This window comes from Haplochromis burtoni, unplaced genomic scaffold (assembly GCF_018398535.1).
Source record: "Haplochromis burtoni strain Fernald_Lab_line unplaced genomic scaffold, NCSU_Asbu1 Contig_215, whole genome shotgun sequence".
Lineage (NCBI taxonomy): Eukaryota > Metazoa > Chordata > Actinopteri > Cichliformes > Cichlidae > Haplochromis > Haplochromis burtoni.
Window position 1 is genome coordinate 410,616 of NW_024582576.1, and position 15,076 is coordinate 425,691.

Below are 15,076 nucleotides of genomic sequence, written 5' to 3' on the forward strand. Positions count from 1 at the left end.
TGAGTAATGGTGTTCCTGCTGACCTGCTGCCACTGTGATACTCTCCCTGTGCCGGGTCTTTTTGTCATCCACACACACACATTTGTTGGAACCCAGATAAACAAAACCAAGACGACGGTCTCTAATAGAAATCGAGCTGCAGTACCCACATTCCAATTAATGAATTCGGTTTTTATGTGTAAAGATCGTGACAGTGGGGTGAGGCTGGCTCCTCTCAAATAATGGATTTAATCCAACTTTACTGTGTTTGTTCCTTTTTGTAGCACATGAAGCAGCTCTCCACCGGCTGGAAGTTCTGGATAAAGGGAGCCTGAAGCTAAAAAACAAAATGATGTAGAGAAGTAGTTCACCAACCTGACCAATGAGCCAGCCAGTAGGGAAACCACGAGATGGGAAGGGCATTGGGTAGCTGGTTAGCCACCATTGAGCTTTCAGGATAAAAGCAAGGGAATTATACAATTAGATATCATGTCTTTTTTTTTATTTTTTATTTTTTTTAGATGACAAAATAAAAGCATTTTTTAAGAAAGATGCTAAAACAAGTCGCCTATTACTTGGGTGAGCCGCCAAGTTAGCATATTTGTCTGCAGGCATGTTCGTGTGATGTAGAAGAATTCGGTTTGAAGAAAGGCGATATTTTTGCAGAAGCTACTGTAAATGTGTATTCACCCTCCGGCTCATTTAAGCATTTTACTGACGGCGTCGCGCGTTGGTGGCATCCCTGCTCAGCAGTCATGCAAATTAGCCCTCACCATCCTTTGGAGACGGCTAGAAAGCCACATCAAAAGGACTGATTCTGATTTCTTGTCTTCAAGTCTGCTATGACACAGCACACGTGTAATGGGTATGTGTGTTATTGAATGTTGTATGTGTTCCTTCTCTCCTCACCAGCTTTAAATCAGTCTTCCTGGAGTGAGTTTTATACAAAGATGAAACTGGAAAAAACAGGCAGAAAACATAGAAGATAAAAGTCCAGCGGTGACCTGCTAAGCAGGACTTGCTCTGTGATCTGTTTTTAATGACTGCAAGCTGTAATGTAATTGTAGCGACCCCTCTGGAGTCCTGTCCTGTTCCTGACCCTTCACTGATACTTCCTGATAAGAAAAAGAAAAAACTGTAATCAGTGTTTAAATAAATAATGAGGTGATTTGTTTGGAAGTGGTTTCTGTTGTTGTCTCCCGTGTTTTCGAAAATGAAGTTTATTTGAGCTGCTCGGTTTATGAGTGCAGGGCATCCACTCAGGTTATCGCGTTAATCAGCAGCTGAATGATGCCGTAGGCTGTTTAGAAAACATTTTATTCGCACAGCAGCGTGACCGCATTTGTACACCTGCACGAAAAGCAGCTAAATATTTATATTATCTTGTACTAATGTGCCCAATTTTGTTTCTCTGTCTCTTCTCCCTTCCCCCCCCCCTGCCTCTGTTCTGTCCTTTCCCTGCTGCAGGTATGCATTGTACAAAAGAGGGACACCGAGAAGATGTACGCCATGAAGTACATGAACAAACAGCAGTGCATAGAGAGAGATGAGGTCCGAAACGTCTTTAGAGAGCTTGAGATCCTACAGGAAATTGAACATGTTTTTTTAGTAAATCTCTGGTGACTATCCTATGTTTTTACACTTTCAGTGTGGTCGGCTCTGTTTGTGTCGGTTGCCTGCTTCGCCTGTCTGTGCGCTCCGTGCGTCCGCCCTCAAGTGATTCCCAGTAGACGTGTGCACGCTTGCTGTAAAAATCTGTCGCATCCTTTAAATAGAAGCACTCTGTTTGAATGTTATGTGTTGCATGTGGGTAAAAAAAAAAAAAAAGTTTAATTAAAGCTTGAACAAATTCTCCTTCAGAAACCAACAGCTATTAACTTAAGAAACAATTTATAGCAGAGAGATATTCTGGGATATTAATTTTGGCTCTGAGCCCATGAAGCACACATTTGATAATTACTGTGGTTTGAAATGACCTCACTCTTCCCTCGAGTATGATATGTGGGTGAATGGAGGCTGCGTTCATTATTCAATGCTCATCTCCGGGCGGGACACATTTCTAAATGTAATTGGGGACCTGGCACGGCATTCACGCCGTATTACACAAAGCACTTTGCTCCTCTGTAATTGGTAGAGCGGTTGTGCACGTGCTCGTCGTCTCCGAGCAATCGCTGCCAGAATATTCCCACGTTCCGTGATGGATTGATTACGCGGAGCGAGACAAAGCCGTGTCCGGGGCTCATTCCTTACCAAGTTGTGAATGATTTAAGATCAATCTGCAGAATGCATTTGCATGCTAGATACTCTTACTTCACTACAACAAACTGAGGGCATTTTAATGAGCGTACAGTAGTAGGCCTGTTTATTTTTTATAATTCCCTGCAGGAGTTTATGGCTGCCAAAGCCTTCTGTGTTCTAGTTTTCTAGTTCTGGCTGTGCTGCTCAGCTCACCCTCACTCTCTCTCTGCAAGCAGCACTGTTTTAAATACCCATTAGTGACAAGCATGCTGAACTGTATCTTTGTGGCTACGTGGGATTGAGAAGTTTCACACCTCCTCTCTCTGCATTTGAGATGCTCCAAAAAAATGGCCTGTCCATCTCACCGGGAGCACACAGAAACTCATACTCGAGCAGTTCCTCTCGTTTCCAAGTATAATTGGTCCTATACACAAAACGCCATAAGTCTTCATTCTAATTGGACCATTATCTTTGACACGTGTTATTTTAGGACGTTGAGGATGATTTTGTAAACAGATTTTGCAGACCTGTAGCGGTATCCGTGCAAGCGGACGGTTTGTGTTTCATCTGCGAGGAGTTTCTGCCTCTGCTCCTAATTAATGGAAGCCAATTGAGCTTTGTCACTTCCACGCATATTAAAATATAATCAAGAGCACTAGTCTTAGTTACTCTACACCCTGAGACTCAAACACGAGTTCCACTGGAAACATTAGTGAAAATTGCAGGGAAGTCATTAATAGCGCCAATAAAATGTGTTGAGAATTCATATGTGATTATGCCAAAAACAAAGTGTTTGTAAATCGAGACGAGCGATTTGAATAATAAACATGTAAATGTTGCTGCTCAGTTACAAAAACGTACATGTGAATTTTTGGTGCTTTTCAGCTGTGATCTGTAAATTGTAAAGTACATGTAATGAGAGTAGCTTTAATGAAGCTGAAAAAACTGAGCCACGCTGCTGAAATTGGACTTGCTTAGCTCGGGCCGCTCATTATCTGTTTTATAAATGGATTAGTCATTAAATGAGGAGAATACAGGATCGTGCCGCCCCCCATTTCTTTGTTTTGTGAGGAAAATAGGAAATGGGTCCAGATTTATTGAAACGTGGAAATGGAAATGCATGTAAATATAATGAATCAGAATCAGAGAGACTTTATTTATCCCCAAGGGGCAATTAAGATGGGGAGGGGGAAAAAGAGCTTGCACAGTTTGGTCCTATCATCACCTTTATTTTAAAACACCACGTGAACTCTCTTAGGCAGCTCTCTTCTAATTTCTTTAAGTAGGGAATAGTCTGGAATAGTTTTCCTGGCTTCCCGAAGGACATTCAAAGCTCTTCTTTGGATGTTGGCCGCATTTTGTTTCCGTTCTCTGTCAGAATCCTCTGGAACAGCCGAACAGCCGATCTATGACTGATAAAGTTCCAGTGTGCGTTTCCAGGTATGCTTTTACTGCATTGGCAGTTGTTTGGGATCATTGTCATGCTGCAAAATAAAGCTGTTGCCAGTCAGATGTTTTCCAGATGGTACATAGTGGATCGAAACCTGATGGGATTTTTCTGCGTTCATCAGCTTTTGGAGAAAACGGTACAGGCCGAAACGAAGGCCCAAACCATGACAGAGCCTCCGCTGTTTTACCATGGCTGTAGACACTGCTCCATACATGTTGACAGCAGTTTGAACCAGAAATGTCAAATTTTGAATCATCACTCCATAAGAACTGTTGCCACTGACTATCAGAGTAATCCTTGTATAATTTGACATACCTCAGTCTTTTCTCCCTGTTTCTCTTCATTAAAAATGGCTTCTTGACAGCCAACATTTCACTGAGACCATGTCTCAAATCGGTTATTTGCCAAGTTGTCTGTTATGTGTAGACATAACAGTGGTTCATCTGTCTTTTTTATAATAAATGATTCACAGCTCAGTGTTAATTGGCTTAATAAAACAATAATAATAGGAAGAAATAAAAATGTTGCTGGAAAAAATGGTGAAACACTTAAAATGACCTTCAGGAAGCCTGAAGAACTATTGCTAAGAAAGTCTGGCTTCTTGGAAGCAAAATATGAAGATATGAGGGTTGGCTCAAGAGTTTTACACTAAAGTCTTGAGCCAACAAGTTGTCAGATCTTTAAAGGAGGAGGATCTTTCACTTGACCTATGATTTCAGCTTGCTTTAAAAAGAGCTGTTATGTGTTATATGGTCTGACCCATTTATGAGATGAGACTGTATCTGGCCCACGTACTAAAATTACAGTCGTCTGACTTATTTTTGTCAAGTCACTCTTGGAAAGAAGTTCCAATGATGACTGTTGGTTGAATCAATAGGGAATGACAGCTTCTTGAATGCAGTGTTACCGTTTGAGCATTTTAAGTTGTTTTTGTGATGTGTTGAAATCTAATAATGCCATGAAATGTTTCAGGCAGTCTAACTTTTGTCTAAGTGCAGTAACAGACAGACAAACAAAGGTGTAACAGTGAGGGATCCAGAAGGCAGGAGTACTTTGTCAACAGGCTGTTGCCATTGCTGTTAGATGATATGACAGGCAGATATGTGTAAATATGTCTGGATGCAGCTGTTACCCTGAACTTAAGCAGCTGCGTTGATGTTTTCAAGCGTTCAGGTTTGCAGACGTCTCTGACGCTTAGAGAGCGAGAGAGGTGTTTTCTTGCAAACCTGTATTCAGAAGATTACTTCAAATACAGGTTTGTTTAGTTCCTTCCTTAATAAGCTGTTGGATTTACGCTGGACTGACGGAAACGTCTAATCACAAGAAAGTTCAGATATTTCCCTGAAAGCTGGATGTGAGAACACAGTGACACATAAAGCAAATCAATCTACTGCTTGAGTCTCTATCGCAAGTTTATTTCTGTCCCAGTTTACCAGACGCTTTGTGAGCATCTGTGCGTGACAGGATTGTTTTGCGATGCACCTGTATGCATCGGATAAACTGCTCCATTTAGCTGCTGCGTGATGCAACATCTCAGCCAGGCAGGTAATGAGAGGACCGATGAGACGTCTGCCTCATCTTCCTGTCTCCCACCTTACTGTATAGCTAAGAAAATAATTGGTTCCCTGTGTGGGTAGGCTGATCAGACAGTTGCTGGCATCCATAGGCTTATCAAACAGAACCATACGATTTCTGGTCCTTGGAATTTGGGCACTTCGGTACTTTAATAATGCATATGTGATAGAGCAGCTGAGGGCATTTTGGGAAATGCCTATTTTTAAAAAACAAACACACAAACAGATCCAGCTTACAAGAAACGCCTGTTTTGATAAGCTTCACAGGAGTGCTTTTATTGATACTGTGCCAGGAGGGAGGCAAACAGATAGTCTTAAAAAAATGCAGGAAAATCCACCAAACGCCTGTCAGATGAAGATGACTTCCACAATCACACAGAGAGGAGGAGGAGGAGGAGGGGGATTATTATGAAGACAGGAGGTTGTTTTGTCAAAAAAAGAGAGATGTGCATAATATAAGGATTTGTTAGGTTTCCTCCAGCTGATACCTACACAGCCTGGCACGCTGCGTCAGGAAATGGAGGTTTCGCTTTCATTGAGACGTCGTTGAATTCTCCTGTGCGTTTGAACCGCTCCGTCCGTAGCATCACAAGAAATTCATTAAGAAGCGGTCTTCTGAAAGCCCACACTGAATCCCATCAGCTGGGGGAAGGCTGCTTTAAGCTGGGCGGATGTCAAGTTTGCAGCCCACAGTAATTGCTGCGACCATTCCCTCGCCGCATAGAAATGATGTGTAGGAGTCAAGGGTACGCTGAATGGATTACCTTAAAGGAGGAAAAATTAACTATCATCTGCTGCACACTCCAAATCCACATAAATCCTTGTAAGGATTTGCAAACCGTGAGAAGACGCCGACTTCCTCTTTTACTCGCAATGTTGGAAACTCCAGAGTGCAGGGGTCCCCACCCTGAAGCAGAGAATAACTAACAGTAGGGTGCAGAAAGGAATTTGATCCCCTGGTCTGTACATCATAGTAAATGTTTGGTTTTCCCTTTAATGCTCCAACCAATTCTCCCTTAAGGAGATGCACCAGTGACCAAATGGACATACATCACGGCAACTGTTGTCAAAGAGCTTCCCCACTCTCTTGGGATCATCTCGAAGAATGTAAAAGGTTGAAAAATCAAAACAAGGGTGAGTCATCTGGAGCAGCTGCGTGAAGTGTTTTGCCTCATGCATCCTTCCCTCCATCAGAGTCATATAAAGCAAGCGAGAGCAGCTCCGAGGATGGATGTGCTCTCTCCTGTTCGGCCTCCATTAGGAATATTGATTGCAGACCTGGATGGAACAAGGCCTCGGGAGGCCATGGAACAAATTAGCCTCTACACCTCCAGTCAGCAGTTATAACAAGCCCTATGAGGGGCTTTAGTCTTTAAATCATCATCATAAAAGACGAACTGCGAGATCTTTTCTCTAATGCTACAGTAACACGAGAAACAGCAGTGGTCGGAGACTGCTGCAACCGCGTGCGTACAGTCCTGTTGTCTTTGAAATGGTTGCTTTGAAGATGGGGACTAGGCTCGCAGCCACTTGCAGTCAGTTTCTTTCTTCAAAGCGACTTCGGCGCATCAAGACAGTAAGAAAACAGCAATAAGATTAACTGCAAAATTGCATGGGTGCTCAGCAACCCTGCTTTTATATAGGAATATAATCAGAATACAAGCAAATTGAGTTGAATCCCCTATTGCAAAGAGACGCTTCACAGACAAGTTCTTATCAGCATAGACTGACTCAGATTGATTGCAGTATGTCTGCAATCCTTCACCAGTCTGTGTGACTACAGTCGGTTTGAGTGGGGTCATGGTTGTTGGAAGGCAGGCTGCCTCCCCACAGGTGTCCTCTGCAATCACTTTGTATTGAAAGTGGTCACATTGGTGCGGCTGAGCCATATTTAATAAAGCATGCTTCCAGGCAATATGCAGACTCAGACACATCTGGGCCTATTCTGGGCTACTTTTGGCACTTATGCCTCAGTTCTGCCGAGTGTTTTGTGGTCTTGCCGTAATGTGGTCGGGTTGAATATAGATTTCTACAAGTATAATAATTATATCTGACTGTAAGTGATAAGCTGGACTAGATGTAGGTAACGACAAGTCATCTGTGGGCCAGATCTGACCAAAATGCCACAACACATCTGACATCTGGCTCATATAAGGTTAACATTTGGTTCAGTTGAGGCAGCCAGACTCAACCTGACTCAAAGTTATAAGTCAAGGCCAAATGTGGCCCAAAGAAAACTGGATGATGAGCATTTACTGCGGTCGGTAAGGTTATTTCGTCCTAGACTTGCCAGCACTAAAGGACTTGGGACTTTTGTTCAAAGTGCCCTACACACACTACTCTTAAAGAAGAACTTTTTTTTTAGGGCATAGGATTTAAAGTGTGCCTTGTGAAAGCAGGCCAGTGGAGGTGTTTTGTCTTAAGGTGAGTTGTTGGAGGCAGTGCTCACTCACACCATTGGAATCCTCAAAGGACCATGCAAAAGTCTTGTGACTGAACCACACGGCCAGTTTGAGCCATCTCTATCATCAACTTTATGTAGGCCATCGAAACTTTGTAGAGCGGTTAGAGCCAACAGAATCACAAGCTCTTGCCTCACTCTAGCTTTTTCCTCAAAACTCATTCCACTGTCTCTCTATTTCCCTCTCTCCTCCCTGCCTCCCCGGGCTCATTTGTCATTGTGGCCTGATTATTTCAGCCTGTTCCTTGTACTCCTTCCAGCCGGCTAACCTTCTTCTCTTAGTCCCCGCAATCGTGGCAACCTAGTCCTGTCCCGGCCATTTCCAGCATGTCCTTCCTCGTGGTTTTGGACAGTCACGGCTCTCCCTAGACTCTTCTCCCAAATAACTGCTAGGCATTCATTCATACTCGAGGGTTTGTGCAGCAATTCCTCTGTGCTCATTAGGGGAGCGGCACTCAATAAATTATCCTCATCTCAAGTGCAGCAGAAGCACATAAAATGAGATTAGTGGTTAAACATTATGTTGACCGTAGCTATATTACAGTGAATGTCTCCAAGACAAATATGAAAGAGTTAAAGGTTCCCAAATCTAAATTTGTTTTTTGTGTGAACATTCGATCAAATAACTGCATCTTGTGCAAAAATATTAGCTCAAGTCGACTTCAAAACTCTCTGTCCTTTAACGCAGTCTCGGTTTTGACGCATAAAAATAAATAGAAGTAGTTGAATGAAGCAGGCGAAATATTCAAGCCCTGCATAGTTTCCTCTCTTCTCTACTGCAGGGCGATCGCTCTGTGAAGCTGGCGCGCCTGTTTGGATTTTCCTTTTGCAAAGTCACAAACACTATCGGCACTTTGGCTGGCGCGTCCTCACCCCTTAAGCTGCCACCACTGCGACCAAGACCGGAGCAAGTGCCAGAAAGGAAATTGGAAGGATGGATGTCTTCAAATACTCTCTTCAGACAAGTGCTCTTCAACTAATACACCTCACTTTCCTTTCCAGGGTAGCTCAGATCATATTTCACAGCAGGAGAAGCTTTTATTTAAAGTGTCAGAACTGCCGAATTTGTGGATTTCACACTGTGTTTATTTGGAGCAAAGCCCCCTTAACGAAAAAGAGAGAGAAAACCGTTTGTGTTTCTTCTCCATCCCGTGCTTTGTGAGAGTCTTAAAGGTGACAAGGCTTGTCAGTGCTGGAGCTTTTCATATGCTCCAGTTGTCAGCCTGTATCTGACATCTCCGTGTCACCTCAGAGAAAGCGGGGAAGGAAATGACAAGCAGTCCAAGCCTCTGCAGTCTCGCTCTCTCTCTCTCAGGAGCCCTGATATTTAAGCGGTGGACGAGGGAAGCTGAAAGTTTTGTGGTACGCTGAGATAGCGAGTGCCACCTCAGCGGACGCTCGTGTGTCAACTGGGTTTGAGGAATCGGGCTGTGACAATGAGGTGATAAAAAGGTGACAGTGTGGAACCCCTGCCAAAAGCAAACAACATCCTAGGGCTGGCCATCTGCTGAGGCCAATATTAGTTTTTTTGTTTGTTTTGGGGAGTTTAATCTTAAACAGGTCAGGGCAGCTTTGTGTACTGTGCATGATGTAGGGTGGCTCTGCTGTCGTTTCCTATTGAGTGCAGGCTGCAGTGGCACGGAAGAGGAAATGTGGAAGCGTATTGGAAACTTTCTTTGCCCTGTTTTGCAGCACCTCTTCTTTTTTTCTTTTTTAAATTTATTTATCCTATCACATGAATGTCGAGGGTGATTCATCAGTTAATCGTGTGGTGTTTTAAGGAGAAGAGAAAAAGCCAGCAGTTCTGCAAATGGGTTTTCCTTCCGTGGATAAGATTGAATGATTTCAGCCTCTGCAGCAAACTCCCTTTCTCTCTCACGGAGCAGCAGGAAATTGCACCTGAATAGGAGCAATCAGAATGCCCCCACCCCCAATGAGTGTTCACAGCCAAGCCCAAAGATACAGAGGGAACCTGTGAGCTATAAAAAGAAATGGTATCGCCACAGCATCAGAACTTTAATGGGAAAGTAAAGAATTGGCTCAGCGGCAACCACATTAAGCCAAGTTTGATGGAAGGAGTCACCACGGATTGGAGTGTTGTCCCTCCTCTCCGGGTCTATTAAGATATTATTCTGCTTTTATTTTTCTCAGATGAGAGATTAGATTCTGTTGTACAAAAACATTTGCGTTCACCGGTGTGGCTTAATGTTTTGAAGCTGAATTTGTGGAGTGGACTGTTACAAATCCCCACCTGGATCACTAAGAGGCTGTGTTTTAATTTGTTGTGCATGACCAGTAAGCCTGATTGACAAAAAATGTGTAGCAGGTCACGAGCTAAGTTATTGTCGAGCTTTGATGTGACAGTGACGTCCTCTGTTTTTGCATTCTGTCCGACAGCTGGCATGGATATTATGTTGTGGCTGTGAGGTGTGCATGTGCCATATTTGTGCATGTTTGCATCTGTGCAGATTCGTCCGCCGACCCTTCGTGCTTCTCATCAGCATGCGTGTGTCTGATAATATTTGTACATGTAACGCACTCTGTGTCCTGCATGAAAAGCATACTGAGCGTGTTTGCGGTCTTGTGTGCTCAGTCTTTGCGGTTGTTTGCGCAGCATGTGTTTTCCCACACTGGGCCGTGACTGAGGGCCATCTCATCCCACTGCACCCAGGTACTCGTTCCAGGACGAGGAGGATATGTTCATGGTTGTGGACCTCCTGCTGGGAGGAGACCTCCGCTACCACCTGCAGCAGAACGTCCAGTTCAGCGAGGACGCAGTCAGACTCTACCTCTGTGAGATGACGCTGGCGCTGGACTACCTGCAGAGCCAGCACATCATCCATAGGTATTTCTTTTCATTTCATTTCAAGGCCTCCAGCAGCTTTCAAGCTGTTGAAAAGTCTATGGCTATAAACAGTGCATGAAGTGTTCTTTTATATGGAAAACGCTTTCATAAATTTGCCCTTCAAACCCTTCTGAAGGTTGTTTCGTAAAGCAAAGTTAAAGCTGCACCCTTTTTTTTCTGCATAGAACTGCAAGATTGCAGTGGAGTAAAGGTTTTGGAGGTGGAAATAACAAACATATCTATGTACACAGAGAAATGCAAATATGTCCAGCAGACAAAGTCAAGTAAAAAGGCCTAAGTGTGCACAGTTGGGTCTATAATTATTTAGGAAATTAGACATTTTGTGATTTTTGCAGTAGATTTTAATTAAAACAGGTGGGATGTGATTAAAGTGCAGACTTTCAACTTTAATTCAGAGGGTTGAACAAAAGTATTGAATTAAATGCTCAGGAATTCAAAGTCTCCTGTTTTCAGAGGCTCAAATTTTTTTTGGAAAGTTGACTTTCAATCAGTCCCACAGCCAGATGAGGTCTGTTTCCTCATTATTCCATGACGAATTATGGAGCAGCTCATGATCTGACGCAGACCACGTTATCTATCAAACACTGTGGAGTCAGTGTTGTTCCACTGGCGTGTATGCCTGCCTGTGCAACCAGCTCACTAATGTTTATTGATAATGTGACTGCTGATAGAAGCAGCACGACTGGATGATGCTTCACAGTGTAAATGGATGGTGACCCAAAGCATACCGCAAAACCAATCCAAGAGTTTCTCGAGGCAAAGAAATTGGATATTATTCACTGGCCAAGTCAGTCACCTGATCCCAGCCCTATAGAGCAGGGGTGAGGAACTCCTGGCCTCAGGGGCCGGTGTCCTGCAGGTTTTAGATGTGTCCTTGATCCAACACAGCTGATTTAAATGGCTAAACTACCTCCTCAACATGTCTTGTTCTCAGAGGCCTGGTGATGAACTAGTCATTTGATTCAGGTGTGTTGATCCAGGGTGAGATCTAAAACCTGCAGGACACCAGGCCTGGGCTTCTCCACCTCTGCTATAGAGCAAAGGTGTCAAACATAAGACCTGGGGGCCAGAATTGGCCCAGTGAGGACTCGCACTGGACAGCTTTGGAAAATGTGAAGGGGGGCAGAGTTTTTAACTGTATTTTCATGAGTGTTACAGCTTTTCCAACTGATAAAGATGGCCATTCATGCTACACCAAAGTAGATAAGTAATAGATAAACAATTAAATGACAGTGTGGGGAAAAAAAATCCTCTTTTCCCCATCTATTATTTCTGCTTTTTTCATTTATTTTTTTTCCCCACAGTGGAAAATAAATAAATTTAAAATTCTTACAATTTGAGCCCAAAGAGTCGTTCTGACAGATTTCATTCAATTATTACAGCAACATTTCTTAAAAATAGCCTTTGATTTCTTATATTACTTTATATGTTTTAATATAAAGGGATTTAATGTGACTACTGTTGGTCATTTGTGCTATATAAATAAAATTGAATTAAATTAAATTGAATAATAAGATGTCTCAGGGGATAAATGTGTAGCTAAACTTTACACTGACAGAAAGGGGAGTTTCACTGGTCCCACCAGTTTTAGGTCATAGTGGGCTGTATGTGACCCACAATATAAAGTGACTCTCTGCTGTAAAGCACAGCACCAGGCAGAAACCACAAACAAACGGGAGACTGTGTATAAAAACAGCTGTAATTCCTAAACAGTTAGTTTGGTGCCTTTTTTAAAACCCTTGAATAAAAGCAGAAAGTCTGCACTTCAATCACATCGTTATTGTTTGATGTATAATCCACTGTGGTGGTGTACAAAGGTACAAAAATATGACATTGTGAAAATGCTTATGACTATATTTTATATACTGCTGTTTACTATTGTATGCGACTTTTTTTGTCCTCTGAACTGAAAGAAGAATAAATTGACCAGTGTCCCAGACACTCCAGTTTTTGCCTTGAAGAAAATAAAAACATTTCATTTCCAGCGTGACATTGGATGTCATGCCTTCTGGGTTTTGATTCACAGCGTGTTTACCCGAGAGAGACAGACGCATTAAACTCCCAAATACACCCATAAGACACGTTTGCAATGCTTTCCAAATACATTAGATGCTGCAGGGCCAGCCAGCGAGAACACGTAGCTTAACTGGATACAGCGAACTAGAATTTCCCCTGTGTGGGGAAAAAACACACCGAAGATCAGCTCAAGGTTGTGTCTGTAACTTTCAGTATTCAAGAGGTTTTGTTTCGTTGTGTTGTGCTTCTGCACGTTGCAGCAGTATTTCCAGTTATTTTTGAATGTGAGGAGTCGAGCCTCACATCGCTCTTAAACACCAGTGAGTGTTGTTTTCTGCTCTGAAAGGTTAAACATAAAAAGTCACAGCCCCTTTCTTTGCATTATATGTTGATCTCCAGGTTTTAAACGTGACTCATTTGTTTGAGGATGGATATTTTTGACCCAACATTTATCTTCCTCATCCCCTTCCACTTGGATCTTATGGTTTTGAATCGTATTCCCTGTCCCTGGTTCAGGGAGGGCTCTTCCTGTTAAAAGGGAGTTTTTCTTTCCCACTGTCACCAAGTAATTACTCATAGGGGGTCGTCTGATTGTTGGAGTTTTCTCTGTATTATTGTCGTGTCTTTACCTTACAACAAAAAGCACCTTTGCACAAGATCTGATGTATTTATATATTCATGGCCACAGTATGGCCGAGAATATATGTTGCCCTTTAGCACAGATTGGAAACAGGGTTTTGTGGTCCAACAAAAAACAAAATCTATTATTGCTTTCAGCATGTTGCAGTTTAAGTGGTCTGAGGGGAAACCAGACTCCTCTACATCCCCTGGTCTGTTTTCAGGCTTCAGAAAATCTAATCCATTAAGCAGCCTTTGACCATCACAGCTCTTTTCAGACTAGATCAGGAGAGTTTTTAAGCAATACAAAGAGAGAAATATTCAATGCACAAAGTACAATTTAGTATTGCAATAAAAGAAGATCATTTTAATGTAAAAGAATGTGTTAAAAATCCCCCTGAAGTTATAAGAGGCCTGGAGCAGTGAAGAGCTGCAGGATGTTTTATGTTTTAGCCTAGTGCAGCTTTGACTTTATCAGAGGCCTGTAAGAGAAATTAAAATTTAATAACATATAACATATTGATACAGCAGCCGCCCATTTACAGTTGGTGCAAACAGTAGCAGCAAGGTTACTCAAAACCACTTTATGCTGTATTACCCTGGCCCCCCATTTGTTAAAGAAATCAAATTTAAAATTTCAGTCGTTACTTTTATGACTGAGATATAAAGTGGAGTCATACGGAGCTTTGAACCCCTTATTTTCCACCCAGACCCTTCACGTTAGACTGAAAGGCTTAAAACAAAGTCAATGGCGTACATTTATATACTTAGATTTAGATTTAAAGCCGTGGTCCAAGCTAGCTTTTACTGTGAGAGCTACTCAGTCAGTGCCTCAGTTTGAAAGCTTTCAAAAGTCCAGTTCTGTTGTCAGATATAGTTATATTATAGTTTTGATGGCTAGTTTAAAATTCTGTGGAGTGCTTTTTTTGTAAGTTATGTTCAGCATTAGTGTCCAGAAGGGCAGTAAAGCTGGTTGTGCTTTAAACCAGGCCCGCTTTATGTGTCCCTGCAACAGGAGTATGCTGTGATTTCTTATTTTCAGTGAGAGTTACTCTGCGACTGTGATGTCTGGTCTCCAAAACCAAAGAAATGGACAGCTGATATCACAGATGCAGTCTCTGTCTTTTCTCTCATTTTAAAGTTGCCATTTTCTGTTGTTTTTTTGTGAAACACCATAGTTTACATTCTACACAACAAGCATAAATGAGCCATACACAAGCAAATATATATTTTATATTCAGTTTCTCATGATTCTTGGTGTGAGCTCAGAGTATAACCTTTTTTAAGGCGCTGAAGTCGCTGTTTTTATTTACTTTGCACACCTAAGGATGGGTCATATGGGTTTCTCTGTAATTGTCCCCATCCTTCATCCACAGTGGACTCAGTAAACACAGCTCTTTGTCCAGATATGCTGAGCGCAGCTGTAAGCGTGCGTGCAGTCCAGTCAGTGAAAGAGATGCATCCCTGCAGGCTGCAGATTTAGAGCCACAGATGGCTGAAAAACTGTTTGAACCTTATTCAAAACCGTATGTGGGCTGCATGTCTTCTTCCAGCAACTGTGTGTGTCCATATGCATGTTTGTGTGTGTGTGTGTGTGTGTGTTATTTATGTTGTGGGGACATAAATCTGTGTATATAGTCACACTGTACAGACCTGCCTCCCTTTTGGGGACAAAAAGCAATTCCCCCAAATCATAGATGATAAACATTTTAGTGCTAAGATTTGGTTTAAAGTAAAGGTAGCGCATTAATGTGAGGCGTCTGAATGCTGAAATGCACTGATACACTGAAGCATACATCATACTTACATATTTGGCATCGTGATAAAAAATAAAAACACCTTTAAGAAGCAGAATTAACAATAACATAAAAGAA

General features: G+C 42.3%; 1 protein-coding gene across 1 annotated transcript in view; it reads left to right on the top strand.

Annotated features, from left to right (window-relative positions):
• The window catches only part of LOC102295086 (serine/threonine-protein kinase 32C), a 121,285-nt gene that overhangs the window by 82,767 nt on the left and 23,442 nt on the right, over positions 1–15,076 (top strand). The window contains exons 3-4 of the mRNA XM_005936844.3: positions 1,447–1,598; positions 10,374–10,547. Of these exons, the coding sequence (XP_005936906.1) occupies positions 1,447–1,598; positions 10,374–10,547 (326 nt within the window). The remainder of the gene's footprint in view (positions 1–1,446; positions 1,599–10,373; positions 10,548–15,076) is intronic.